This window comes from Corvus cornix, chromosome 3 (genome assembly GCF_000738735.6).
Source record: "Corvus cornix cornix isolate S_Up_H32 chromosome 3, ASM73873v5, whole genome shotgun sequence".
Lineage (NCBI taxonomy): Eukaryota > Metazoa > Chordata > Aves > Passeriformes > Corvidae > Corvus > Corvus cornix.
Genome location: NC_047056.1, coordinates 58,917,242 through 58,944,562, shown reverse-complemented (window position 1 = coordinate 58,944,562; position 27,321 = coordinate 58,917,242). Strand labels below are relative to the sequence as shown.

The 27,321-nt window shown below is 43.8% G+C and overlaps 2 protein-coding genes across 6 annotated transcripts; both read right to left on the bottom strand.

Moving 5' to 3' along the window:
• Positions 1-1,743: 1,743 nt before the first annotated feature.
• LOC104690581 (pantetheinase-like) lies at positions 1,744-26,943 on the bottom strand. 4 transcript variants are annotated; one of them, XM_039569430.1, is made up of 9 exons: positions 26,935-26,943; positions 25,120-25,139; positions 7,481-7,702; positions 7,246-7,376; positions 6,007-6,199; positions 5,114-5,405; positions 3,863-4,236; positions 3,545-3,715; positions 1,744-2,223 (listed from the first exon to the last, which is right to left on the bottom strand). In XM_039569430.1, exons 3-9 carry the CDS (start codon positions 7,691-7,693, stop codon positions 2,104-2,106), a joined length of 1,494 nt encoding a protein of 497 aa, XP_039425364.1. In that variant the 5' UTR covers positions 7,694-7,702; positions 25,120-25,139; positions 26,935-26,943; the 3' UTR covers positions 1,744-2,103. The 4 variants fall into 4 exon arrangements, with proteins under 4 accessions (XP_039425364.1, XP_039425363.1, XP_019141549.1 ...); XM_039569429.1 differs by lacking the exon at positions 26,935-26,943 and having other exon boundaries at positions 25,120-25,665; XM_019286004.3 differs by lacking the exons at positions 25,120-25,139; positions 26,935-26,943 and adding an exon at positions 9,904-10,087 and having other exon boundaries at positions 7,481-7,712.
• Positions 16,212-25,133, bottom strand: LOC120411723 (pantetheinase-like). Of its 2 annotated transcripts, XM_039569431.1 has the most exons (7): positions 24,898-25,133; positions 24,663-24,793; positions 22,707-22,899; positions 20,981-21,272; positions 19,450-19,823; positions 17,022-17,192; positions 16,222-16,643 (listed from the first exon to the last, which is right to left on the bottom strand). In XM_039569431.1, exons 1-7 carry the CDS (start codon positions 25,108-25,110, stop codon positions 16,524-16,526), a joined length of 1,494 nt encoding a protein of 497 aa, XP_039425365.1. In that variant the 5' UTR covers positions 25,111-25,133; the 3' UTR covers positions 16,222-16,523. The 2 variants fall into 2 exon arrangements, with proteins under 2 accessions (XP_039425366.1, XP_039425365.1); XM_039569432.1 differs by lacking the exons at positions 22,707-22,899; positions 24,898-25,133 and having other exon boundaries at positions 16,212-16,643; positions 24,663-24,751.
• Positions 26,944-27,321: the final 378 nt, after the last annotated feature.

Sequence of the window (27,321 nt, the reverse complement as noted above, 5' to 3'; positions counted from 1 at the left end):
TTTTCCAGCTCAGAGAATGATGGGGTTATTAAGATACCATCTGCAGGAGCTTTTGGGGCAGGGTCATTGACGTGAATTACTTATAAATTAATTTGACTTTTCTACCCAGGCGTATCTGTCCCAGAGTCAGTAAATACTGCTGTTAAACGCAATTCGTTGAATCGGGCATTCATTGTCTCTCTACTTCTCTATTCTGAATGTTTCTGTAATTTGAATCATTTGAAACTTCCTTTTATTACAAAACCTCACATTTCCTTAAATTGAACTTCGTCTAGTCACTTGTGACCACCCATCACTGAGGTGAAGATCTGGTTGGTTTTCGCAATCTCTTCAGGGAATCCTCTCCCAAAAGCAGGGGTCGTATTGAAATGTGTATTGTGTATTGAAATGATGGAGCTATTCTGAGGCTGCTGCAAGAGTTCATGTAACTTCATCCTCTGCTTGTCTAAAGTCTTGCTTTGTCATCAGGAATGGGGAAAGGGCTTAATAAACTCCTCAGCAGGCCATTGTATGGCACCCTTGGAATCCTCTCAGAAGAGAAAATTTGTGCAGCACATCCCAAAAACTGCAGGTCAGTCATTCTTCAAATTTGCTTTTAGTGTAATTTTCAGAGAATCCTGGACACCTGCACCCCTAATGAATGAGATATGAGAGTCCTTTCCTGATATCCTATATTAAAATAGCAATATGAATTGTATCCTACCTGTGTCCAGCTCTGACAACCCGAGAAAGTCAGCTCTGCATGTACCTGGGAAGTACCCAGAACTTCAGAAATGCCAGCAAGCAATATGAGAGAGATTTTTGTGTTCAGTTGTGAGGTGCTGAACAAGGCACCAGCAAGCCTGACTTAGAATCCCTGCCTGTTTTCAGTAACTGCTCCCAAGTGGTACAGTTCCTCCACTGCCTGCAAGTTCAGCTGTTTCATTTCCAGGATGAAAAAACTCCCAGAAAGAGCCCCTAAAGTTGAGTGCTGAGAAGCTGCAGCACGGGGAAAACCAAAAATCATGTGATTTCAACAACTTCTGGATAACATATGTAAGTGTGCGTGGGGTGGGAAGCCACAAAGTGTTTCTTAGATGCTGCATTTAGCACAGCTCAGTGCTGAGCATGGAGCAGGCTGTAAGAATGGTAGTAGATGTAAAATGCTATTGGATAAGCGTGGAGGTAGGGATCACTCCAAGGCATATTTGATGCAAACGAAGCTCATTTGCTCCATAACATGACGGACAGAAATCAGGCCCAGGGCTGCCAAGCTAGATATATCATTGCTAGAGATCCAAAATAATGCCCATTTCCCACACTACAGGGTGAAATGTGTTTGAGGTGCTATTTCATATTGCCTATTTCATATGTCTTAACAGTTTTGCAGAAATTATCCACATACCTAGGAGAAGGTGTTGGAGTACTATATATATGCTAAGTCTGAGCTGAAATGCATTGGACCCAACACCCATCTGCCATGTACAAAGAGGTGCAAGATCAGAGGGACTGCAGAAATGGATGTACTTTATGAGCTCAGCCAGATTTAGCACGTGTGGGAGGACCACTTTTTCTCTCTCTAAGACTACACCTAAGATAATTTCAAATCTGGTTTTCTCTTTATTGTACAGTGCCTTGGTCAGGAAGGAGCCAAGGCTCATTGAGTATTAGGGAGGCCCTGTTGATTGTGGTGGAAGGCTGAAAACCACAGACACATAGTGATTATACAGTCTGAAAAACAGGAAGGGGCAAAAGGGACAGAAATGCTTTCTTGGAGAGAATTTATTCTGCAATAAATGACAGATCACATTTCACAGATTTTGGTATTAGTGTTCTTTCTACTGTAATCCTAGCAATCTATATGATATCTTGGGGGAAACAGAATTTCTCATTAGAAGTTTCATGTGACAGAGCTTGCATACTAAAAAATAATGGCACTGGCTCAAGCACTGTTAGAAAGGCATGCACAGCAGAGTGAACACATCACTCTGTCCCACATAGGCTCAACTGCCACCGCTGTTGAGCAGAAGTGCAGTATTGTAGGATAAGAATCATACAGGGTAACTGCTACGGCTCAGGAGGAAATTCCCCTCTGTTCTGTGGTGACTGACATAAGGAGATGTGTTACAGGGAAGTTCGCAGAGGATGTGGCAGGTCCTTCTCATAAAGCCTTCCAAAAAGTGTCGCTGTTACGAGCGGTTTCGATGTGGCATGCTTGCTTTTCAAACGCCCATCACGTAGCACCTGGTGGAAAAGAGAAAGAATGACACTAATAGTCCTCTAACAGAGTGGCAATATTGCATAGCACAGAAAGAGTAGGCCATAGATGCTGAATATTTTGATGCAACACTTTTAAAAACAGTCATGAGAGTGAAAGAAAACAGAACTCCCTCTGGTACTGCCACAGCCTCCCCATTATAGCCTTCCCACATTTCCTTGGACCAAGAAGTCCTTAAACCCTCCTCCAAACCATCTTTGGAAAAAAGACCATTTTCTCTACCTCGTAAGAAGGTGAGAGTGAGAATAACTAGTTTGTTAGGGTCTCATTAGTTACTCATACAAGGCAACAAAGTTTATATACACATCTAGGACATATTTGATACATTTTTTGATTTGTAGGCCCCAAAACAATTTTCAGATGGAAATAGAAAATTTCAGGCTACTGACCATATGTAGCTTTTCTTAGTTACTTTTTACATATCAATTTGAAATCACTGTTCATCAGCTCTGAACACCTGTAACAACTTTTTTTGCCTCTGTCACAAAAGGTAAGCATGTATTTGTTAAGAAAACACAACATTTTGTTTTAAAATAAGACCATGATCATATCTTTAGCATACCAATACATTCTTTGATAAATATATTTTTACAGAAGTCCCATTCAAAAACAAGTATGCGGGGTGAACAATGTTTTTCAATTTCCTACCTTGTAAAAAAAATCACCCTTGTTTCCCCTAAAATTTTTCAGGTCTTTTTCACTGTCTTCATTGTCTCTTGAAAGCTGTTAAATACTTCTTCCAAATCAACTATGATTTCATCTAGCCTATTACATTAAAATAATATAAGGTTTTTGAATGAAAAAATGTTTTGGCAAAAATAAAAGATGAAGTTTCAAATAAAAAAATTAAATAAACCTTACAAACCCCTCTAAAATCCCTGAAAACATTCTTAATTGCACAGAATCTCTGCTCTTACATGTGATACTCCTAAGTAATTTTTCTCATTTGGACAATTTCTCAGAGTATTTTATTTCTTTTTCTCCTAAAATTCCCATCATCAGAAACCTGTAGAAAATAGCTCCTTGAAAGCTGTGGTTTATTGATTTGTGACCTGAAGTGGGAAGGCAGATTTGCTAAAGGAAGCACTGAAGAGATTTTCAGCTCCAGGACTGATATGTTCTCATCAGTAAGGATTGATTCAGTCCATCTGTTTAAATCTCTCCCCTTGGGTTACAGCTTGCAGAACCAAAGAAAGCAACTCTTGGATGGGACTTTGCTGCCAGATCAGTTTTCAGCACCACAGACTGAAAAACCTTGCAACAAAGATCTCTGGGGTGTCCCATTACCTCGAACTCCCCGGGGGCCAGCTGCACCCCGCTGTACAGCACTTCTGGGAAGACGTAGCTGGTGCCGAACGTGCCGCTGAGGGAGAACATCTCAAACTTGGTCTGAGCCGTCTCCACGGGCTGCCCACACGTGCTCAGGTTTGTGCTTGGGCACTTGAGCAGTGTGCAGATCTGCGGGGAGGAGGAGACAGGAAGGTAAAACACCACTAAGCTTTCAGCAGCCAAGCAACAGGTTTAATAGTTCCCAGGATGCAGTAATGGACAAATGTTTTTGAGTGGTTGGCATGTAGCCATACTCACCTCTAAAAATGCAATTACCTGCCAATGGTATTTTATGAGAGAACCATGAAGCCCATCAAATGCACCCAGGACATAAACTTCGTCTTTCCTCTTGTCTGACATCTGGTAGACCAGATGACAGCAAAGGTCTCCTTGGCAAACAGTGTAATTTCCAGCCTTGTTTCTGAGTTCACCGAAAGTGAACATATCCTTCCGGACAGCTCCCAAGAAAGTGTCGTTTTCTCCAGGAAATTTCTTGATGCTGGTGGCATGCAAACTCCAGTTGATGGCAGGAGGGTAGGTGGGAGAAAGACGGGGGTGAGTGCTCAGCTCTGCTAGCAGGAGACGTCCCTCCTCAGTGGCACTGTCATAGTGGTAGGCGGCAGGTCCTTCCGGCGTGAACAGCCCACTGCCTGCCGAGGACACCACCAGCCCTCTGTTAGCCAGCACCCAGAGCACGGCTTGGCAAGGGCACCAGTCGCCCTCCCACGCCACACTGGTATTGTTTTTCAGTGATACTCTATTTATTCAATACATTACTGAGAGTTTTGGAAGAATTTCAAAGCACAGAACAGCTAAAATACGCATCCTAGTGTTAAAACAGAGGTTCATTTAAAAACAAATCAGAAGTCTCAGAGCAGCATATTTGACAAAGAAGGCAGTCATGGGGGTAGTTATGTTTCACTGAAGAAAACACAGGGCTGTGGCCTAAACTCAGCTCAGTCTCTTTAGGGCAGGCAAAAATGTTCCTTTCTGGTTTTCACTTTGCTTCAGGGGAGGGTAACATATGCAACTATGTAAATTTTTCAGTTAAGAGAAAAAAAATAGGTAGTAAATATATATTCAGAGCAAAGCAAAACATAATATCTCTAAGTCTTCAGCAGCCACAAAAAAAAGGAGCATATTTTAGTCAGTATACAAGAGAAATCCTCCTTTTGGTTTTACATTATGATTAAAACATTTTTTCTCCATTTAACTGTCGATTGAATTTTAAACAGAAAATGCTGCCTCTAAATGAGACACTGAAACTTTAAGTGAAATTTTGTGATCTTTTTGAAATAAAATTTCACTTTTAAGTTATCAAAACTTATTACCAAGGGCTTTTTAATTTTACCTTTTTCAGAATATTCAACATTTTCTTACCTGAAGTTGTTTGTTACATTCAGCACCACATCACAAAGATCTTTAGTCCAGTTGAAACACTATTTTTCAGAGACTTCACTATGTCTAAAACATTTCTGCCTGCTTCTGAATCTGGGAACAATTTCCCTGTTCCTGAATGCAACTCACCTGTCATTGCCATGATGGTGTTGTGAGTATTTGCTGAAAGTAAATTAACACGCATGCCCATAGCCCAGGCAGAGTGAAACTCAACTGCAGTCAGAAAAGGCAGGACATTCATCCAAGCTGTTGGGAAGAGCACAGTGTCCACCTGCAGCTTGCTCACCAGGACCACGGCAGGCTCATAGAAGAGGATGTCAAAGCAAGTGAAAATGCCAAACTTCCCAAAAGGAGTCTCAAAGGTGACAGCTTCTGGTTCTTTTGGGTAATTAAACTGAGTTTCTCTTCTAAACAGATTGTACTGCAGGTGAAGAAAATGGCATATTAGAAACTGAAAATAAGGCAAGATTATGAACAGCTTCTGTGTCTGAGATAGGCTTTAATGCATAACTGGGAGTTGAGGTACCTGAGCTGGCTGGCTCAGCTGGTTTGCATCCATCCAGTTGACCCTCTCCCCCCAAAAAAGGGGTGGCTGTGCCCCATCTACCTCCTGGAAGCAATGCCCATCCAATATTAGCTGCTAAACTTCAAGATCCAAGACATCCCTTGCAAAGCACCGTCTAACTTGGTTAGGAACGTATCACGGAAAAGCTAACATTCACTGAGTATGGAAAATTCTGTCACTACTTCTTTACCATTTACTGTCATAAATGTAGCCCTCAGGTGTTTGGCAGCTGGCATGCACTCTGCAGCTGCAGTGCTCCTGGGAATAATTTGTCTGGCTGGTCAGGCAATTGCTTGGTTTTTCTTCTGGCCATAAGATCCCTTCATCAAATCATCCTGGAGTGGTTGTCACTTTATAAAAATGTAAAATTATTGTACAAACCATCCGAAATCGGTGCCGGAGAGCTGGAAAAAATCTTGATAATAAATTAGAGGTTGATGCTGAAACACCTCCCTACCTTGTGGTAACGAGCCACCAGTTTCCCCTGTGGGTCAAAGACAACATCTGTATTGTAGTGGTAGCGACCGTCACTGGGGCATTTGGGATCACTGGAGTTACAGGGCTTCTTGTCCCCAATATTTGCAACCACATAGATGGAGTTATTTCTGGCCATGCAGCTGAGTCGTTCCTGCACTGGTGCTGGACCAAATCTGTCGCATTTTTAGTGAAAGAAAAAAAAATCTTTTAGAAGTTTAAGTGCCCATGTAGAAGAAATGCATTCAAAATTACTATTCCATTAAAAGCACATCCCCAGATGCTGAAAAAACAATAGATCAAATCATAGTTTCTGTTCATTTTCTTCTCTGTTTATAGCATCATTTTAAATTGCCACTCTCTTTTATCTTTAAAAAATAGTCTCCCTGTGTTCTTCTTTCCTGTACCCTTTACAATGTTATTTTCTGTGTGGACAGAATTCCCAGCTAACTTGCATACAAAGATGTGGAGAGCTTCATAAAGCAAAGAGGAGAATAAATCAGTGCAGAGACATAAATCTTAAATAGCTTAAAAACAAATTATCAAGCACCTCTAAGCCCTGATTCAGAAGAGGATTTTAGCCTTTTAAAATAATCTTTGTCTGTAAGCCTTTATTAAAAAGCATTTTATAGAACCGAGGACTCCTGAAATCTAGCTTCATAAGGCCTCAGAAGAGAACAAAAAAGCTTAGCTTAGACATGAACTTGGTCTTTTTGGTGTCCCCAGCTGACACACATTGGGACCACCCCTGTGTGTAACACAGGAGACTGTGCAAGTGGCTGGATTTCCAAAAGACATTTCTTTCAGATCTAGATTAATATTTTGTGCATTTTGGTTTAGAAATCACTCAGACACCTGAACTGAGGACTGAATCAGCTTGTCTGATCTATGCATCTAACATGATAATAAATTAGCTTATACTTACAGAAGGCTTTCACAAGTGATTTGAATTGATAAAGTTGTGCATGTTTTTAAAATAATTATTTTGCCCAAAATGTCCTCATTTTTGTCCTTTTGCGAGTAAAGCTGTCTCAATGCTTTTTACCTGACATATTCCCATCACCATTTAATTAAGAACTGTTTTTGATGCATCTCATTTCTACAGTACTTGTGATTTTTTATAGATTAAAGAATTAGCAGTTCTCAGTCATTTAGTGTGAACTGCTCAAGACTCCAGGAGATAATAGTTTGAAATCACATAAAGCACTGCAGAAGGAATCACCTTGAGGGGTCAGTGCAGGGAATCCAATTCACCACCGGATCAGGGATATCCTCCAGGTAAGGGTAGATGGATTCTCTTGTGAATCGCCAGCCGTAGATGCCATCTTCAGGAGTCACAATGATGTGGGCACCCTGTCACAACAGGCTCCGTTAAAAGGACACCCATCAACAGACAACCAGGAGGGTCAGCAGGAGCAGAAAAACACTGATGGACAACCCTCACGGCACCCCCATACCTTCTGGGCAGCTTCCTTGATGGCCCTTTCCAAGACATCCATGTTTTTGTTCATCAGGGCCAAAGCATCATCGGGGGAAATGGGCTCCTCGGTGGGATCAGGCAGGATGACGGCATGCTCGTAGACGGCTGCGATGAAGGTGTCGGAGGCAAGGGCCTGAAGGGCTGTGAGTGCAAGCACCACAGCAGGCAGGAGAGCCTGGCAAGGGAGCATGGCTGGAACCTCCCAGCTCCTGGATCAGCATGGGGAATATAAACCAGATGGAAAGAGGAGGAGTAAAAACTAATGTTTGTCTTGGAAATTATCTTCCGTTGCATAATATGAGAAGGTACAGTATATTTCTGCCAAAAATCAAAGAAACCTTTCTTGGAATTTGATCTTGTTTCCAGTATGAAATACTTTAAATAAAAGGAGAGCAAAAGGCTAAGAGAGCTTGTCAGAAACAATGTTAATCTACAAGGAGCTCCAATGGAAGGAGCACTTACTTCATTTACACATCCCTCTCCAAGCTTTTAAACCCATCTTGGGGCAAACCCAGACTCCCCTGGTTAGGACACACTACTCCATATCACCTTAGTGCACATGGCTGCCATCAGTGAAAACTTCAGCCAGTGCTGAAGGCAGACCACCTGTGAAGACCCTCTAGCTTCAGAGTGCAGATAGTTCAGCAATGCTTATGAGACACGTGATCCTGCCATACCTCCTGCTTTTGGCCAATGGCTTATTATAGTTGGAGTGGGTGCCTTGAGAGTGTCCTCCCCCCTGGGCTCACACTGCAATATAAAATATCCCTTGAACTGTGCTGACCTCTCTGCCTAGATCTAAGAGACTTGCTTGTTTTGTGAGAAGAATTCAACAATAGATTTTTTTTTTATGATTGTCCTTTCAAAGGGATGTTTCTGCAGAATAAGCAATTTGAAATTACTCATGGAAAGCAGGTTTTTTTTTCCTCATGGAAATCAATTTCTAGCATAGTGTTTCGTAAATAGAATATAACTACTATAGTTTCAGATGATCCCTAGAAAAACCTTAGTTAGAACCTGTGGTATATCCATGAGGGTAAAGGAACATAACCTGACTCATCATTTACCACTTAGCAAGAAATCAAAAAACCTTTCTTTACCCTCATAAAATCTTCCTCTTCACTATGTAGTGTCACCCAAAAGACTGATTCTCTCCATCAGCATCAAGGCCTCCTCAGGAGAAGCCAACACTTCATCAGTTCTATGATTCTGAAATGTCATTGTGCTCATAGACAGCTGCAACATAGGTGTCCACGGCACAGGCCCCCAGAGCAGACAGCACCAAAAGCACAGCAGAGGCACAAGTTTTAGGAAGGCCCATGTCTGGAGCCTGGAAGTCACCCAAGAGGAGGCCTCAGGCAGGCAAAGGCTTTAAAAAGAGGAAGTCTTGCACAAAACCTGGGAATTCCCCAGGCTGGCTGAAAGCTGACACCTGGAGGAGATGCAATCTCCTGTCTGGAAAGACTCAATATTAAAGGCAAGAGAGCTGCCAGCATTGAGCAACTCTGCCTTACAGCAACAGCAGGGAAATCACTGAGAAGTCACCACTGTGCTGCAGCTGAAGAAACATGTTATTTACCAGATATACAAAAAAATCAGGCATAGCATTGCTGTAATAACACAGCTCAAGGCAAGCCTGGGTCACAGCAAGGAAACAAGTTTGGGAAATTGCAGCAGAGACCAGCACAGACACATTCCTGCCCAAACTCAAGGGCATGAGGTACAGGCACGACTGGGGGAGGAGGTGGCCAGCCCCCAGCATGGGTAATACCTATGCCACCCCAGCTCAGCACAGCTCAGACTTGCAGGGAATTTGGGTACTGCTGCACATCCTGGGGGAGATGCTGGGCAGGCTGGTTGTCCGAGCAAAACCATCAGCACACCCACCACTCAATAACCAAGCTCTGAAGATCTCTGGTCCCCAAAGGCATAGGAAGACCATCATGAATAGGAGCTACAATTTCTAGATTTTGCCTATTGCACTGTGCTTTCTTAGATCACTCCAGCTACAGCTGCACGTTCACAAAAATCACTTGTATCTGGTTGCCCAAGTTTCTTACCTTCTTTGGTTCTGATTCAGCAGTCAGAACCAAACTAAGCGGGTTTTTGCTGCACTGCCCTCAAAGAAGTGTTCATTGTTATCGGTGGCCTTGTCTTTATACAGAGTGAGTTGGTATGTGGGTAATGGGTGGACTTGCATAGGATTGCTTTCTGTACGCTTGACTCACTTCTCACAATAACATATTTCACAATGGTAAGTGTTATGCAATCTCTGTAGCAAAAAGAATTTAGTGTCATTATGGCTTCTGCCAGTCTTCTGTAGGAACACACTCAACATACAAATACACCTTAACCAAACCACAATGGCCTTGAACTAAATCCTGGATTCAAGATACTCACCAGATTCAGGGTTGGGATCCTACAGTACCTGCACACATATTCCATTATCCAGAAGACCGGCATCAGCAGTGAACAAAGCCGAAGAAGCCACCTCTCAGCTCTGAGACTGGCCACACACTCCTGCTGAATCCTTTCTGCAAGATGAGACCTTCCTGGGTGACATAACTTCCCTTAAATCCAGATCCTTTCCCCGGGTGCCCTGAGAACAAGTACAGTGTCTGCACTGAGTTTGTACGCATGGGAAGAGGACCACACTGGATAATCCCTTGCTGGACTGAGATCAGTCTGTGGTCACCCAGTAACTGACTCCAGCAGTGAACAAAGTTTTAAGACAATGTGGCCTTAGAAGCAATAATAATGAGCTCCATTGAGTCAGAGAACATTGCCTGGAGCTTATGATAAACATGTAATTAGGTGAGACATGACACTGTGTTATGTCACATGTGAGTATCTATTTACATATGGAAACAAAAAAGGTCATATGATGCACAGCAGTGATAATCAGTGCTGGAGTTTGGAGAGTATTTGCACTCCCAGTGTCTCACCAGCTCCAGAACAGAAGTACATGGGATTGAGGACCTTGAGAGCATAAAAAACTTTGATGGGTAAAAATCTGGCTAGACAACACTAAGTTAGATGGAAGCATTGATCTACTTGAGGGTAGGAAGGGTCTACAGAGAGACCTGGACAGACTCGAGCGAAGGACTAAGGACAGCTGCAGGAGGTTCAAGAAGGTGAAGTGCTGGGTCCTGCACTTGGGTCACAGCAACTGGGGGAGGAGTGGCTCAAGAGGTGTTTGACAGAAAGGGTCTTAGGAGCGCCGGCAGCTGGCTCAATATGAGGCAGCAGTGTGCCCAGGTGGCCAAGAAGGTCAGTTGCACCTGGGCCTGTATCAAGAGCAGTGTGGCCAGCAGGACTAGGGAAGTGATCATCCACTATACTCAGCACTGGTGAGGCTGCACCTTGAATACTGTGTTCTGTTCTGGGACTCTAACAAGGGCATTGAGGTGCTGGAGCCTGTCCAGAGAAGATCGACAAGGCTTGTGAAAGGTCTAGAAAACATGTATTATGAGGAACAGCTGAGGGAGCTGGGTTTGTTTATTCTGGAGAAGAGGACGCTCAGGGGGGACCTCATCACTCTCTACAATTCCTTGAGAGAAGTTTGCACTAAGGTGAGGGCTGGTTTCTCCTGATGTGCCAGCAGTGAGAGGTCCAGAGGGCATGGCCTTAAATTGGGACAGAGGAGATTCAGATTAAATATCAGAAAATTTTTTCACTGTTCAGGTGGTCAGGCATTGGAATAGGTTGCTGTCCTGGGGTGATGTTATGAAGCCGCTTTATTCCTTAACCGTCCGCTCAATGCCCAAGGACGCTGCGCAGGACCGAGTGCGGGGCGGTTGAACGGCTCAGCCCAAGGGCTCAGGGGCTCTGGGGCTGGGCAGGGCTCAGGAGGGAGTGTGCCGGGAGCGCTGTGCTGCTCTTTGGGTTTCCTTTGTGTTCCAGCTAGCTGTAAAAAAGTTCTGTTGTTTTTTTCTTGTTCTTTTTTCCCTTCCCTTCCCCTTCCCTCACTGCCTCCCTTCCCTCCTCGCCAGTCCAGGGAGCCTGCAGGTGGCCCTGGCGGGCCTGTGGGGTGGCCCCAGCTGGTCTGAGCCCATGTGTCTGTTCCTCTCCGGGAATTTGTTGTATTTTGAGGTTTTTTCTATCCCGTTCTACCCTGTTTTGTTTGTGTGCTAATAAACAGTTTGGTTTCTTTTTCCCACTTTCACTTCTTGTGACCCATTTGTCTCATTGATGGAGGAAAAGGGGAGGCCCTTTTCCCTTCAGAGGAGACACTCACTCCGGAGTGTTTCCTCCTGAAGTTTTGTCTCAAAACCCAAGACAGTTGTGCAGGGAGGTGGTGGGGCCCCAGAGATGTTTAAGAGGGGTCTGGATCTGCCACTGTGTGATGGCTTAGTGGTTTAGGGGTTACAGCGGCAATGCCAAGTTTACAGTTGGACTGGATGATCTCAAAGGGCTCTTCCAACCCAGAAGATTCTATGATTCTATGGTGAAACAAGGAATGGTAGCACTGTGGGGAGAAGGAAGGAGAAATTAGACTAACAGAGGTCTCTGACCACTCTTAAGGACGCAGTCACAGAACACGCACATCTTTATACACTGATGTGCTGAAAGAAGGTCACTATGGTCCAGCAGCAGGAAAAGAACATAGGTCACTGGGGAGAAGATGAAGCAAAAATGTGAACAGTGCTGTCTCACCAGGACTAGCTGGTCTGAAATAGAATTCTAAACCACCTAATCCCTACAGCAAACTCATCGGCAGGGCAGCACCACCCAGCATGAACAGGAAGGAGCGAAGGGCAAGGCTTATTTCACATACATTGGTGTTACGTAACTAGAAAGAAAAGAGAAGATGGGAGGGAGGAGCTGCTATGAGATACCAGGTCAGTCAGTGGCTTGTTTACTGGTTGCAGTAACAATTCCATCACTGAATAGCAACTAGTGCAGTCAGGAGGTGTCATCAAGCTGTTTTTCAGAAGTGACAACCAGAATAATTTGAGGTTTCAATTCCAAGTTTTGTTTCAACAGAGGTTTTATATGAATAATGATTCAAATCATGTTCTCATCAAAAAGTGGTGGCACATTTTGTTTCAGGAGGGCTCTTTGACTGGAGTCATCATTCAGCTTCCATGATGCTTCCATGATGTGTTGCCATTTCCTATATGCACCAATGGCATAAAGGATATAAAACCAAAGCAACACAAATAGGGAAAAAAAGGTCTAATTGTGGTAAAAGAGCAGACTGGCATAGGTAAGCACAAGTCATATTCCAGAGATAAAGAAATATTGAGCATGTGTATAGACCTGCCACACATCACATCTTTCACTATTTTATTTACTGGTCCCATAATAATCTGCAATGAAAAAATATGCAATGCTGTTTTAATAGGAATGTATACTCTGGACTGCAATTCAGGTTTTCTGAGGGTTGGAAAAATGAAAATCCAGAAAACAGAAAAACAACTGCTGTTTTGAATTACTAAAATATTAGAAATCTTTTGATATAGAAATAGATTCTTCTCAACAAATGGTAGTAAGAAAATAATATTGCTGCATTATTACAAAACCAAACACATTGATGAGTTTTTATATCTAGAAATGAGAAACATAATTGGAATTGGTGTTGTAGATGATGCTGTATCTCATTTGGACATAAGATTAACAGTGTAGAGCTTCAGTTATGAAAATATCATGGGGAGGTATGTTGGTTGTGGGTCTTGTTTCAGATGATCCCTTTCATACCACTGTCCAAAAAGCATCACAGTAATGACTAATTCCGTAGGGGTTTTTCTTACTAGTCAAGCATCCATCATTCAGGACCTGATTGAAAAAGGTGAAAGAAGGATTTTATTAGAGGAGTACCCATATGAACACACTAAGAGCTCAGAAAAATAGACAAAACAGGAAGAAGGTACTTCAGACCGTATCTTTTACTGAAACTAGTGATTTCATTAAAATAATTTAATAGGTCTGATTAATCACTATGAGCAAGTTCACTTTGGCTGCTTTGAGACAGTTTACTCCACTGCTATCCTGCAGAGGACCTAGCATGACAGAGCTCAAGGATGTCTTAAAAAATGTCTTTATTTTAGTATCTTCATATTCCTCAATTCCTGTGCTATGTGTCAGTATGTGCAGCTTGCTTCTGAGTTTCTTTAGACCAAAGAAATTGCATTAGCATCCCACTGTACCTAGATGTCATACACTCAACACCCCAGCAACAGAACTGTCCCTTGAGTTAATCCCAGTGTCTCTCCCAGTCATTTCTGTTTAGCCGTGCATCACTTTCCAACAGCCTTCCACCAGAAAATATTAATCTGGACAGAATTTTTCCTCTGAAATAAGGCATGGAAGTACCTCATTGCCTGGCTCTTGCTAGCCTGAAGCAAAAGAGCAGGCTATTTCACCTGGTGCAGTAGCATGCCTGCTCCTCTGCACACCCTTCCTGTCCCCAGGAACATGCTCTGCTCACTTTTAATCTTCAATTCATTTCAAATCCATTTCTGGCTGAGACATTTTCCATTTTTTGACTTCCTTGTATTTGCAGTATTCTCATTTGGAAAAGGCTATCTGAGCAGCAGGAAGCAGAACAGGCTGGCTGCTTTCAGCTACAGCAGACTGTCACTGGAGAGCTGATTCAGAAAAGACAGACCTGCGGATGAATGCAGATACCACAGTGGTCTCTCACAGAGTACTGCTGACTGAGAGTTTCAACCATTCGGAACATTGATTTCTATCAATGGTGATGTTCACCCCAAAGTACTTCTCCACACACATTACTAGATACAGCATGCTCAGTCAGTACAATGAATACAAGCCTTTTAAAGGCTGCACTAGAGCTTTCAGTGACACTTGAACTAATGGAGCTTGGAAGCCTTCCTCCCTCCCTCTCTGCCACACTTTTTTACCAAATCAAACATAGGTTGAATCACATCAACCACAGTCAGTGGTTGATATCGGCGTGCAGGAAAAGTAGCAAATGCTGCCTGGTTTAGCACTAGTGAGGACACCAGCCAGAAAGGTGACTGCCCTGCCAGGGCTGAGCAGAAATAGTTACAAACGCAGTTCTAGGGGAATGCTCCACAAAATCCGAGTCCCACTGCTGGGACAAGGTGCAGGGGAGTTGTCCCTGTTTGCCTCTGCACCAGCAAGCACCGCTGCCTCCTTCCTGCAGAGCTGGGAGCTCGCCTAGTGTAGTGGTTTGGTCCAAAATACTCATTACTGTTTATCTGCTGTGAGATAAGAATCAGGAGAATGCGGGCAACGATCTCGCTCCCTCTCGCAGGTTCTATCAGATCCCAGAGGAAGCTGTAAGCACCCCTTAGCAAGGACATCCCTTCCGGGACTATGCTTGCTAACCTATGACACCCAGGAACAAGGAACTGACACCAGTCCACCAAACAAATCCACTGAACAAACTGAAGAAAACTGCCCTGGGCCGGGTTATACGCGCCTGTGGACAATGTAAGGGGAAACTTATCTAGAGCTCCGCCTACTTTCCACCCCTCTCTCCTCCCACTCCACTCTTCCCACGCCTGTACTGCACCTGCCCCCATCCCTGCTACTGCCTGAAGGTGGGGGTTACCTGAGCACTTACTCTGTGAAACAGGATGCGATTTGGTGCTAAATGAGCTCAGCTGCAGAGGGAGTCTGGCGTCAGAGTGCGGTCCTGCTTCTTGTCTTGTGCTTAGGGGGAGCGTGAGGAAGAGCGGTGCGCATTCCAAGGGTTAAGCCTGCCCTGGAGAGGGCTGTGTGAAAGGTCACTCCGGCAGCCACGCAATCACTGCCGGGCACTGAGCGCATGCGAGCGGGAGTCGGGAAGTCAGAAGGCGCTCACTTCTGGCAGCAGCGCTTACTGGGGTTACTTACGCCGTAACAGGACACCTTTTCTAGGGCGCAGATATAAATTTAAAGATACGGTGCTTTTCCTGCCCAAACTCTAGAATGTTTCCCATTACGTCTACTATGTGAATTGCAGAGGGTTTCCCTTTGATACTTCTACTTTGTATTTAAAACATTCCCTTTGTTAAAAAACAAAAAAAGAGATGGATTTTGCCTCCTACAAGTCTTTTTTTTTTTTTAATTTCCTAATTTTTTTGGTCAGATTAAATCAAACAATGTTTGTAATTCCAAACAAACCTGCAGATCAAACAACAGAATTAGGCACGGATAGAAATCTTAGCTGGGACACACAAAGTAATCCAGTCCACTTGCCTAAGAAGTACAGTCTGCCCTGCCCACATCCGCACACGTGCCAGCGTGTCCCACCTGTTCCAGCTGTTCCCTCGCCTCACCCAACACCTGCCGGCACAGTCCCAACTCTCCCTCGCACTGCTACGAGCAACCATTCAATGGGAAGACAGACATGCTCCTGAAAAATTCCCAGTTTTGAGCATTTTTGATGCTCAAACAGTTATCAACAATTCTGTGCTAGGGAAATTTTCCACACCCTAAAAATGTCACCAGAAAGATTTAAGTAGGCTCCTCCAGCTGTGAGTTAGGCCAGGGTGTGGTAACACCCTGCTACAGTGTGCCGAGCTGAAGGACTGTTTCTTGAAGGAACATGTTTTTGAGACTTGTTTACTTTTCCAAAGGAAATAAGAATCCTCAAAGGTTCTGTTAATCTCCTGTTTACAAAAGTGAGTGCTCAGAAGTGGGGTGGGAACAGCGTTGTGGAAATGGCTTCTAATATTCCACCAAAAATTTCAAATAATTAAAGGCTGGTTTTTACTGGGGCACAATCCACTGAATTCACAGCACTAAAGTCAGAGGAATTTATTTTCTATGGTTCCCAGTGTTAAGGCCAAGCTTATGCTGACCAAAGCTATCATATAAAAACACATACACAAGAGTCCAGTGGAATATTTCTTTTTGCTGCAGAATCAAGTCAATAAATCAATGTGCAGTGACTATGCTGTTAGATAAGGCAACTTGAGAAATAGAATGCCATTATAATATGAATATTAGTATTAATTACCATTGTTAGTAATAATTACCATTATTTGTGATTAATTAGCATTACAGAAACAAGCAGATGAAGTCTTAAAGGATCTGCAGTGAAATCATGGTGAAGCTTGATGTGTGTGTGGAGGGTCCTTTTCGTACCACCTCCCAAAGAGTGTTACACTCAAAACTGGCTTTGATGTAGGAGCCCGACTTCTCAGACGTCCATCAGTTAGCACCTGGTTATGAAAAAGGAAAATAAGCAGGAGCATCATCACAGCAGCACTACTGCATGGCAAACACAAAATCCTATCTTCATTAACGCTGATCTAGTTGAGAGAGCTCCAGTCTCAATTGGAGCTAGCAGGACACCTGAGAAGAACTACATTTCTGTGCTGAGGGAGATCTTGTTCTAGAGGTTTTGGGGGAAGAGGGAAGAAGAGAATTGCCAGGGTGGACTTACTGTATGAATACAAGCAGGAAAATCAGACAGAAATAAAGCTGCCTTGAACTCAAGGCAGAGGACAGAGGACACTGATAATAACTAAGTTGCTCCTGTGTCTTGTAGTGGCTTTCTGACCACTGATGTCTGACAAATCACAAGGGTGTCCCATTACCTCGAACTCCCCGGGGGCCAGCTGCACCCCGCTGTACAGCACTTCTGGGAAGACGTAGCTGGTGCCAAACGTGCCGCTGAGGGAGAACATCTCAAACTTGGTCTGAGCCATCTCCACGGGCTGCCCACACGTGCTCAGGTTTGTGCTTGGGCACTTGAGCAGTGTGCAGATCTGCGGGGAGGGGGAGACAGGAAGGTATTTAGCAAGACAGAAACACTGGTAGGAAAGCCTTGTGTTATCAAAGCTAATGTGTGTCAGAGTAGGTGAGAGTCACAGGATCTTTTTCGTAATCCTTAGGTGACTTCTTTTCAGTTGTAGCTTATTTTTTCACCCTTTGATCTGATTGGGAGTATCCCAGACCTGCATTGCCTTAGTCTTATTTTATGAATAGATTGTCTCTGATGTAAGTGTAGCCAGAGCACTTTATTTAATCTCTGAAGCCCAATCCTGTCCCTTCCACTAATTCTTCCAATTGCCAGTTATCTTATTTGAAGGTTTCTTTCCCACATGTCTTAGTAAGATGTGTTTGTGAATGGAAATTTTAGGCAAATGAAACAAAATCCTCCACAAGTACAAGTGTACACCCAGGCCCTCTTACTGATATTTGTACATGTTGCTAATGACACTTCATTAGATGGCCTGGTGTCTATGGGAAGTCTGAATTAGATGTTCTGTGTCCAAATCCTAGTTAATATAGGCCAAGGAGATGAAGTTAGCATCTTTTGTTACAGTTTTGTGTTAGTAGTTGCAGTCCACAGAGGAAAATAGGAATCAAAATGCTGTTTCCCTTTTGTCCTGAGAGCTAATTATCCAGCTGATAAATGTTTATGGTCTTCATGAGGAAATATGAAATAGGGCTAGCACTCCTTTGTTTCAGGAATGATTTGAAGGATGTTGGCTGGTTTTGCTGATAGGTGACAGAGTTTTTTAGTTGTCTGGTGTTGGGGAAAGAAGCATATTTGCAAAAAATCAAAAGTATTATTCATCAGCAAATACAGTTTTGTGTTGAAATGCAAATAAGCAGAGAAATAAGGAATATATTCTGAGGAAATGAAAAAATACTGAGGGAAAAAGGAAGAGTAGAAATTCCTGTATTCTCTAGAACTTTCAATACTGGCAGAGACTATCTGGCAACTTCCATAACCACTGAAATAAATTTTACAACTAAGCTCACCAAGAACTGAATTTATTCAAGCTACCTTCCTAAAAGCATTAGATGAGCTGTTTGCTGGATAACACCTTGTCTCACATCCCGGAGTCTGTACCATCTGGTACACAAAGGCCATGCTGACAGACAGAAGTAACTAAAAAAAAGTATAATCTGCTGGCACAATAACTTAATTATGAAGGCAAAGGATGTTTTCAAATATGGCTTTAAGCAAATACAACCAGGATGTAACTCACTGTCTTCCCACATATTTGATTAAAAGAGAGGAAGAGAGGATATTTCCACTAAAAGACAAAAGCCATTTAAGTAAGCTTCATTGCTATGATTTGGATAATGACAAAAAATTAACATCTCTGTGACTCTAACTTATCAGAGCATCTCATAAAGATAGCTATGATCAACTGATTTTTAACAGTAACTCTTTGATGAAGATGCAGTGAGACCACATCTGGAATACTGTGCCCAGACTCCTCAGTACAAGAAAGACAAGGAGCTACTGGAGAGGGTCCAGCCGAGGCCACAAAGACGATGAAGAGTCTGGAGCATCTCTCTTATGAGGAGAGACTGCGGTAGCTGGGCCTGTTAAGTCTAGAGAAGACTGAGAAGGGATCTCATCAATATATACAAATATCTCAAAGGTGTGTGCCAAGACGATGGTGCCAGACTCTTTTCAGTGGTGCCCAGCAACAGGGTGAGGAGCAATGGCCATACAAACATAAGAAGTTTCACCTCAACATGAGAAAGAACTTTTTTACATTTAGGGTGGCAGAGCACTGGAACAGGCTGCCCAGCGAGGTCTTGGATCCTCCCTCTCTGGAGACACTCAAAACCCACACAAATGCGTTTCTATGTAATCTGCTCTAGGTGATCTTGCCCTGGCAGGGGGATTGGACTATGTGATCTTCAGATGTCACTTTCAACCCTAACTATTCTCTGATTCTGTGAACAGAGGAGATTCAGAACATTTACTGCAGATATTCACAGAAGAGAACTTAAATTTAGCCAATATTTCACACCCCCAAAAATAGTGAGTGCACTCTGGACATTTAAAAGACATTTAGAGACCTCTCCACTGGCTTTGTTGGATTTGAAGGTAAATAGGCTTGGAAGTTTTAGCAGCTTCTTTCCATTACTAACAAACAGGGCACTAGGACTCCAGTGTAGAAGAGGGTCATTGTCTTCTCTTTTTCCATCACAGAGCTGAAGGTTTCTCCCTGTAAATAAGCTTCCTAAAGTAAGTAACCCTCTCCAAGGAATTACCTGCAGATAGTACTGTCCTTCAACAACATGAAGGCCATCAAAAGCACCCAGCACATAAACTTCATCATCTCTTTTCTCTGCCATCTTGTAGCTCAAGTGACAGCAGAGGTCTTTTTGGCAGAGAGTGAGATTCCCCCCAGGCTTAGTGAGCTCAGTGAAAGTAAAGGGGTCTTCAAAGATGATTCCAGTGAATTCATGGTCATTCTGTGAGAATCTTTCAACACTCAAAGCATATGAGTTCCAGCTGACAGCAGGCGGGGAGGCAGGAGAAAGACGAGGGTGTGCATCCAGTTCGGCAATGAGGAGGTGACCGTCTTCAGTTTTCATGTTGTAGGAGTACGCTCTGGCTCCAGCTGGTGCATAAATGCCGCTCCCTGAGGAGAGCGCAATAGTCAGTCCAGGAAGGATTTAAAAAATCATGTTGTCCTTCTAAGTGGCTCTACTGATGGCTTATCCACTATTCTACACAGATTACAGTAATTTTAGTCTCATCAAAGGCGACCATTAGAAACTTGGTACACAGAGCTCATGCTTTGGCAAAGAATAGCATTTATTCCCTTAGATGAGGTCTGCTCAGTATAGCCAAAGGCAGAGAATGTTTGGTTATTTTTATGTTATGTTATGATTATATTTGTGGCCTCCTCAGTTTTCTTTTCTCCTGTATGCAATAGAGTTGATAATTCCTTTTTTCTTGGCTGATTGATGTGAAAGGACCATCTACTGATTGAGATGATCCAAAACACAACACAGGCAAGTATCACAAGCCTGTCCTGGTGAACAGAAGGAGAGAGCAATTATCCAAGCCCCTTTACACTGGCTGAGAACTCCTCCCCACATGGGTGATTCACATCTGAGCAGTACCAAGCAACAGAGGGAATCAAAGGTCTGTCATACCCATCACTGCAGAAGCCTGGCAGGCATTTCAAATGAGAAGTCCCAAGACAGTGCTGTGGTTGCACATCTCAGTGAAGGTACTGCTCTAACTGAAATATACTATTCCGTAAGCTGAGTCTAAAAAAATCAATGCTACATTCTAAAATGAAGATGTGGACTTCTTAGCAGCGTTACTACAACAGGCCTGAATATGTGTTTTTAATGGTTTTCCGCAACAGTGTTAAATATAGCTATACAAATAAGTCTTTCATCTGGCCAGAATGAATGCAACCATGTATATGGTTTACGAGTATATTTACAGTTTGGCATTCACTCATAGACTTAGAAGTGGAGAGAAAAAGAGCCTTAAAAGCCTCAAATATTTCTGTTCTGGTATAAGGGCAGTAACCTACTACTTGTTTAGAGCCATTAAAAGAAAGGATAATCCTAAGAAGCTAGGGCAAAGAAAACACTACGGGTTTTGCTATGTCTTGTATGAAACCAGTAGGAACGAGATCCATCAGGTTTAAAATTTGGTGACTAGACTCTTCACCTTCCAGATAAATACATTATATTCCTCTGCAAAATCACTTTGTAGAACAGGAAATAAGAGATTCATGGTTATAAAGATTTTTCGACAGAATGAAAATTAAATTACCTGTCATTGCCATGCTGGTGTTGTGAGTATTGGCAGCTAAGACATTGACACGCATGCCCATAGCCCAGGCAGAGTGAAACTCAACTGCAGTCAGAAAAGGCAGGACATTCATCCAAGCTGTTGGGAAGAGCACAGTGTCCACCTGCAGCTTGCTCACCAGGACCACGGCAGGCTCATAGAAGAGGATGTCAAAGCAAGTGAAAATGCCAAACTTCCCAAAAGGAGTCTCAAAGGTGACAGCTTCTGGTTCTTTTGGGTAATTAAACTGACTTTCTCCCATAAAAAGATTATACTGCAGGGGAAGGAAAATAGAGAAACCAGTTAGAGGCACTTACTAACCATATGTCTTGGAGTCATTCCCTAAAGCTGTTCAGAATGACTAGAGAAAATTTTTGACCTATGTTGGAAGCCCTCACAGGTAGGAAATCAGGCTAAAATTGTATGATCATAGTACCCAAAATACGGAACACATATTGCATATTGCCCTGGCATCTAGCTAGGAAAGCAGCCAGCTGCCTTCAGGTCTGTTGGTGTCATCTGCATAAGAATAATCTCTCCACTCCCCCCACCTAGTTTATACTTCTGGTGACCCAAATGCAACTAGAAGAGAAATAGTAATGTAAGAGAAGCATGGGGGATCTGGTGCCAAGAGACAAAGTTGGTGACCTTGGTGTGGAGATGCCCAGAAGCACTGGAAGTGCAGAGCACCAGCATGAAGCACAAGGCAGCACTGGGGACACTGCAGAGTAGAAAACAAAGGCTGTGCTGATGGGGGAAAGGCAGATGATCTCAGCCAGCAGAAAAACTGAAGTTTGTGACATTCTCCATTCTCAGCTTTCCAACATTTTCCTTCTTCCTACACATACATGTTTACTAAGAGTCCTTTATCCATGTCCAGATGGTTTGGAAGTAAACATGGACGCCAAGCCAGAAAAGAAGTTCAAGTTTACTTAACTTGTAATTCAGCACCTGGGCCATGGCAGGCTGGGCGACAGACTTGCATTATCAGTGTTTCACTCACCCGGTTTGCTCACAAATTGGTATCTTGGCATCATCTCTGAACAACCAGATGAATACTGGGCCCAAAGTGCATTAAATAAACTGTCTTCACTCTAGCCACATTGGCATGTTATCTGGCACATGATTCATAAACAGCTTTGATGGAATTTGCAGGTAGATACTTAATACTGAAAGAAGAACTGTCATTGGGTGCAAATGTTTTAATGTCTTTATCTCTTTTTACACCTATCCATTGTTTTGTTCAAGTAATTCCCATTGTGCAAAAACTGTGCCAAAACAGCATAAAGAAAAAAAGGTCCTGCCTCTCTGAAATCAGACTACTCATCTATGATGAAATACAGATGAACATTTTGAAACCCTGGAACATGAAGTGGTAGCCTGGTGAAAAGCTGGCACTGAAAACTGAAGCTGCTCAAGCAGCAGAATTTCCAGTAGTAGTGAGTTAATGAACTGAGGAACTCAATCAAAACCATATGCCCCTAAATTGCACCAGAGCAATCATTTTTCATTCCAGTCTGTTCTGAGAAACATGACAGCAAACACAAATTTGGCATCAATGTTTCATAGCAAGAGAGATATTCTTTTAAATTATAAAGAGAAGCAAAACTCTGGCAGGGGACAATGACTGGCATCTAATTCTCTTCTCAAATTGACACATTTTGGAAGTAGTGGGAAATTAGTTCCTGTCTCTCCAAGGCCACTTTACCTTGTGGTAACGAGCCACCAGTTTCCCCTGTGGGTCAAAGACAACATCTGTATTGTAGTGGTAGCGACCGTCACTGGGGCATTTGGGATCACTGGAGTTACAGGGCTTCTTGTCCCCAATATTTGCAACCACATAGATGGAGTTATTTCTGGCCATGCAGCTGAGTCGTTCCTGCACTGGTGCTGGACCAAATCTAATGTATTTTAGGGAAGGAGAAAAAAAAAATTAACAGAACTTGTGCTGTCAGTGGTGTCCATCTCCGAGGTGCTTGAGGTCACACCAGCAGCACCTCCAACCCCGCAGCCACGGCAGGGTAGGCAGATAGACAGAATTGCTGCAGTGCTTCCTCAGATTGGTTCCTGCACCCTGGGGTAGGTCCTGGAGACCTTCCATTGGCCTCTGCAGGGACATGCCTGACAGTCCCCTCCAGCACCTGGAACATGCTCTGCAGTAAACAGATAAACCTCAGGCTGGGCAAGGGCAGGAGAGACATCTCTGGGCAGAGGAAGACACTAGCTTGGTGTCACACAAGCGAATATTTTAGGATCAGGCATACTGACACCTGAGGACTGCAGCTCTGGGCCCTTAGCACGCTAAGCAGAGTTGAGCTGTGGAATAGTGCAGATGCTATGGTCAAGGCAATTCAGCAATTCATCTCCTCCCATGGACAGGAGCACACAGACCTGTAACCATGGCATGAAGAGCAGTGGGCTATTAATTTCAAGATATGTCAGGGTCCATGTGCCAGAAACTGGCAGCACCTCTGAAGCACCCATACCAGGCCATAAAGAGAGCAGCCATCCCCCTCTGTAGTGTGGCAATGCCTACGGCTTTGCAAGGTGTGCGTGGGTCGCACAAGGAGCACCACCATGCAAGATACACATACAGCACCAAGGAATAAGGCATGCCAGACACTGATGGCAAGTGTTATAGTCCCAAAAGCCGCTAGTGAAACCCCTGATTTGGAACAGAGGAGGCATGCAGATCACCTCTGCAAAACCATGTGATGCGCTAGAATAAAGACCTGCTTAGACACGCTGCCACCCCACACTCCACCTTCACTGAAAGACGGTATATTTTAGCTACTTATAGCTCAGGAAAAGGTTGCACATCCTACGCTACTCCCCATTGTGACTCTTCTTCTTGGAAGCACTGAGTTATTATATCCTCACAGATATAATAACATGCTCTAAGCTCCTCCTCATCAAGCAGGTGTAGAAAGCTGTGGTGAAAAGGGCAGACCACGGCTGTAATTCCATGGCTGAACAGTTATTACTTGCTGTAGAAGTCTAGAGTCCAGTGCTCAGCTGTAGGTTGGCTTGTCACTGCTGGCATATGCTGCTTGAATGACAGATCATGTTTTACAGCACAGAGACTCTAGCAGTTCAGACTTTATCTTGCCTTAATTGTGGAAAACCAAGATTAAAAGTTTCTGTGTTGTTATCATTTAGAAGTTTGGACTTTAACTACTGACCTCATCACCTCTTATTATCTGCTCAGCAACTAGTTCTTGGCTGCCCACAAAAATGGTCTGTATGCTTTTGTTTCAACACATCATTTGTAAAGGACAAATAAACCAGAAAACCAAAGAAATACTAGTGTTAATAATTTACGGTCAGTTCTATTCAAAATAGTGTGGAAAAACCAAAAGCAGAATGAGAAGCAGGATATTCTGGCATTGAAAAAAGACATTTACTCAACTTTTAGTAACCCAAATTCTGTATGTTGTTTGAATTTCTCCTTAAAGTGTCTAATTAAAAAAAAAAAAATTTAATGTTTCCCTTATCAATTAGTCATGGACATGCTATATATTTAACCATGTAACTACCTTCATACTCAATTTTAATTAAAACTTACGTCACAGGCATTAGCAGTTCTCAGTCATTTAGTGTGAACTGCTCAAGACTCCAGGAGATAATAGTTTGAAATCACATAAAGCACTGCAGAAGGAATCACCTTGAGGGGTCAGTGCAGGGAATCCAATTCACCACCGGATCAGGGATATCCTCCAGGTAAGGGTAGATGGATTCTCTTGTGAATCGCCAGCCGTAGATGCCATCTTCAGGAGTCACAATGATGTGGGCACCCTGTCACAACAGGCTCCGTTAAAAGGACACCCATCAACAGACAACCAGGAGGGTCAGCAGGAGCAGAAAAACACTGATGGACAACCCTCACGGCACCCCCATACCTTCTGGGCAGCTTCCTTGATGGCCCTTTCCAAGACATCCATGTTTTTGTTCATCAGGGCCAAAGCATCATCGGGGGAAATGGGCTCCTCGGTGGGATCAGGCAGGATGACGGCATGCTCGTAGACGGCTGCGATGAAGGTGTCAGAGGCAAGGGCCTGAAGGGCTGTGAGTGCAAGCACCACAGCAGGCAGGAGAGCCTGGCAAGGGAGCATGGCTGGAACCTCCCAGCTCCTGCAGTGCTCTGGACAAACAGTGCAAAAGGAATATGCACAGAAAAGAGAAAGGGGACAAAGTTTAATTTGAGAGAGGGAGGAATGAACTGCAGGTCTGTTAAAGCACTGCATTGGAACCAAGTGTGACGTATAGGAAAGTATTGCAGTACACAGTAAATCATTTAATAGGTCTGATTAATCACTATGAGCAAGTTCACTTTGGCTGCTTTGAGACAGTTTACTCCACTGCTATCCTGCAGAGGACCTAGCATGACAGAGCTCAAGGATGTCTTAAAAACGTCTTTATTTTAGTATCTTCATATTCCTCAATTCCTGTGCTATGTGTCAGTATGTGCAGCTTGCTTCTGAGTTTCTTTAGACCAAAGAAATTGCATTAGCATCCCACTGTACCTAGATGTCATACACTCAACACCCCAGCAACAGAACTGTCCCTTGAGTTAATCCCAGTGTCTCTCCCAGTCATTTCTGTTTAGCCGTGCATCACTTTCCAACAGCCTTCCACCAGAAAATATTAATCTGGACAGAATTTTTCCTCTGAAATAAGGCATGGAAGTACCTCATTGCCTGGCTCTTGCTAGCCTGAAGCAAAAGAGGCAGGCTATTTCACCTGGTGCAGTAGCATGCCTGCTCCTCTGCACACCCTTCCTGTCCCCAGGAACATGCTCTGCTCACTTTTAATCTTCAATTCATTTCAAATCCATTTCTGGCTGAGACATTTTCCATTTTTTGACTTCCTTGTATTTGCAGTATTCTCATTTGGAAAAGGCTATCTGAGCAGCAGGAAGCAGAACAGGCTGGCTGCTTTTAGCTACAGCAGACTGTCACTGGAGAGCTTGATTCAGAAAAGACAGACCTGCGGATGAATGCAGATACCACAGTGGTCTCTCACAGAGTACTGCTGACTGAGAGTTTCAACCATTCGGAACATTGATTTCTATCAATGGTGATGTTCACCCCAAAGTACTTCTCCACACACATTACTAGATACAGCATGCTCAGTCAGTACAATGAATACAAGCCTTTTAAAGGCTGCACTAGAGCTTTCAGTGACACTTGAACTAATGGAGCTTGGAAGCCTTCCTCCCTCCCTCTCTGCCTCACTTTTTTACCAAATCAAACATAGGTTGAATCACATCAACACACAGTCAGTGGTTGATATCGGCGTGCAGGAAAAGTAGCAAATGCTGCCTGGTTTAGCACTAGTGAGGACACCAGCCAGAAAGGTGACTGCCCTGCCAGGGCTGAGCAGAAATAGTTACAGACGCAGTTCTAGGGGAATGCTCCACAAAATCCGAGTCCCACTGCTGGGACAAGGTGCAGGGGAGTTGTTCCCTGTTTGCCTCTGCACCAGCAAGCACCGCTGCCTCCTTCCTGCAGAGCTGGGAGCTCGCCTAGTGTAGTGGGTTTGGTCCAAAATACTCATTACTGTTTATCTGCTGTGAGATAAGAATCAGGAGAATGCGGGCAACGATCTCGCTCCTCTCGCATGTTCTATCAGATCCCAGAGGAAGCTGTAAGCACCCTTAGCAAGGACATCCCTTCCGGGACTATTGCTTGCTAACCTATGACACCCAGGAACAAGGGAACTGACACCAGTCCACCAAACAAATCCACTGAACAAACTGAAGAAAACTGCCCTGGCCGGGTTATACGCGCCTGTGGACAATGTAAGGGGAAACTTATCCTAGAGCTTCCGCCTACTTTCCCACCCCTCTCTCCTCCCACTCCACTCTTCCCACGCCTGTACTGCACCTGCCCCCATCCCTGCTACTGCCTGAAGGTGGGGGTTACCTGAGCACTTACTCTGTGAAACAGGATGCGATTTGGTGCTAAATGAGCTCAGCTGCAGAGGGAGTCTGGCGTCAGAGTGCGGTCCTGCTTCTTGTCTTGTGCTTAGGGGGAGCGTGAGGAAGAGCGGTGCGCATTCCAAGGGTTTAAGCCTGCCTGGAGAGGGCTGTGTGAAAGGTCACTCCGGCAGCCACGCAATCACTGCCGGGCACTGAGCGCATGCTCATCCCCTTGGAGCGGGAGTCGGGAAGTGTCAGAAGGCGCTCACTTTCTGGCAGCAGCGCTTACTGGGTTACTTACGCGTAACAGGACACCTTTTCTAGGGCGCAGATATAAATTTAAAGATACGGTGCTTTTCCTGCCCAAACTCTAGAATGTTTCCCATTACGTCTACTATGTGAA

Bases quoted from the DNA above. Each gene is read 5' to 3' on its own strand.
- LOC120411723 (XM_039569431.1), bottom strand. From the start codon at position 25,110: ATGCTCCCTTGCCAGGCTCTCCTGCCTGCTGTGGTGCTTGCACTCACA. The intron at 22,900-24,662 runs GTGATTCCTTCT...AAAATACATTAG, and splicing joins CCCTGCACTGACCCCTCAAG to ATTTGGTCCAGCACCAGTGC. The intron at 21,273-22,706 runs GTAAAGTGGCCT...CTTCCCCTGCAG, and splicing joins TGGTGGCTCGTTACCACAAG to TATAATCTTTTTATGGGAGA.
- LOC104690581 (XM_039569429.1), bottom strand. From the start codon at position 25,242: ATGCAGTGCTTTAACAGACCTGCAGTTCATTCCTCCCTCTCTCAAATT. The intron at 7,703-25,119 runs GTTCCAGCCATG...AGGAGCTGGGAG, and splicing joins AGCACTGCAGGAGCTGGGAG to GTTCCAGCCATGCTCCCTTG. The intron at 6,200-7,245 runs GTGATTCCTTCT...AAAATGCGACAG, and splicing joins CCCTGCACTGACCCCTCAAG to ATTTGGTCCAGCACCAGTGC.